The sequence below is a fragment of the Buceros rhinoceros genome, unplaced genomic scaffold (genome assembly GCF_000710305.1).
Source record: "Buceros rhinoceros silvestris isolate BGI_N320 unplaced genomic scaffold, ASM71030v1 scaffold32958, whole genome shotgun sequence".
NCBI classification, from domain to species: domain Eukaryota; kingdom Metazoa; phylum Chordata; class Aves; order Bucerotiformes; family Bucerotidae; genus Buceros; species Buceros rhinoceros.
Genome location: NW_010427940.1, coordinates 995 through 2,666, shown reverse-complemented (window position 1 = coordinate 2,666; position 1,672 = coordinate 995). Strand labels below are relative to the sequence as shown.

Here is a 1,672-nt window from a genome sequence, read left to right as displayed (position 1 = left end):
TGCAACCTCAGGCTATTGAGGCAAAAAAATATAAAACTAGCCAGGAGAAGGAGTGGAGGAGGGACGGTTTACCATGACTTGGGCAATATCAATTTGACTTTCTTTACAACCAGAAAAAAATATGAACGAATGGAAAACCTGAAACTAGTTGTAAAGGCACTGAAAGCCTTGCGCCCCAAGTTAGATGTATGTGTCACTGAGAGATATGACATCTTGCTGGACGGGCAATACAAAATCTCAGGTACTGCTGCAAAGCTGGGAAGGACAGCTGCTTATCACCACTGTACCTTACTCTGCAATGCAGACAAGTCTGTTTTATCTTCTGTGCTGAAGAGTCCTTATAATGGCATAAAAAGCAATGCCACTCCTAGTGTGCCTGCCTCAGTGAAGAATCTCTTTGAAGAAGATCCTAGTTTAACTTGTGAGATGCTCCTGGATGCCATTGCTGAAGAATATGCTACGCAACACCAAATAGATCATCGTATCACCTTAATAAATCCAGCTGATGAGACTCTGCTTCCTGGAATTAATAATAAAACTGAAGAATTACAAACCTGGGAATGGGTGTATGGAAAGACACCAAAGTTCAGTGTTAGCACTTGTTTTAATATGTTCTATAAAGATTCTGTTCTTGACATTAAAGTAGATATGGATGTAAAACATGGAAGGATTGAAGACTGCAACATTGATCTGCCGAAGCAGTGGCTGCCACCAGCACTGTGCAGTGAACTGGTGAAGAGCCTTACTGGCATTAAGTTTTGCCCAAATGAAACCACTGCGCTAGTGACAACGTTACTAAGAGTGTGTCCACAGGATGACGAGTTGCACAGCAGGTGGAATCTGCTGTGTGAGAATGTGATAATGTTAATGTGACTTGCATTTTGAAAATTTAAGTTAAACTTCTGCTGCTTTTTTATTTATTGAAAACAAAATTAAAACATTAATTTCTACAAGCTGAATTTTTGTCTTATTAGTCATTCAAACTGTTCAATCTCATGCTTTTGCTTAATATTACCTACTAGCAATTGGATTTCATGCTGCCTGCACCCGAGGTCGCTAAACTGTAGGATGTCAGCCACCGCGATAGGCTGCAGCCCTGTACCGGTCCATGCTGACAGACAGCATCGCTGCTTAAACCAGGGAGAATGGTGCTGGCATCTCAGACTGGCTCTGCGGCAGAGATGGTACAAATGGCTGGCCCGGATGGGATGGGGTAGATGGAAAACTACCACTGTGCTGCTGCACTGGCTCCTCCATCTTGCACCCTGCTCCCTGTGGGTAGTCTCATATGGGGCCATGTTTCACCACTTCAGCTGGGTGGAGAGAGAGGTGCCCCTGGTTTCTGGTTGGAAGCCCTTTCTTGCAGAGCGCTGGTAACCCTCTGCTGTACGAGCATGGTAGTAAGGACGTCTATCCATGCATGTGTAAAATCGGGGGAAGGATTAGGGATTTCAGTGTGGGGATTTATGTGATGAGGGCAAGGAGAGGCTGACTGGGCAGGAGGCCATATGTGCCTCTCGTACCTGCACTGCCTGGCACAAAGCTGGGAGTCACTGCAGCCATAGGTACTGGTATCTAAGCTAAAGGGGAATACTTCTACATTAGGAAATATGCTTGTAAATACAAATCTAAAAGAAACAAGTTTCTTATGTGACCTCCTAGGAGAAAAATA

At 44.1% G+C, this 1,672-nt stretch overlaps 1 protein-coding gene across 1 annotated transcript in view; it reads left to right on the top strand.

Annotated features, from left to right (window-relative positions):
- LIPT1 (lipoyltransferase 1) overlaps positions 1-938 on the top strand; it is a 1,298-nt gene extending 360 nt beyond the window's left edge. The window contains exon 2 of the mRNA XM_010142111.1: positions 1-938. Within this exon, the coding sequence (XP_010140413.1) occupies positions 1-873 (873 nt within the window). The 3' untranslated portion in view covers positions 874-938.
- The last annotated feature ends 734 nt before the right edge of the window (positions 939-1,672 follow it).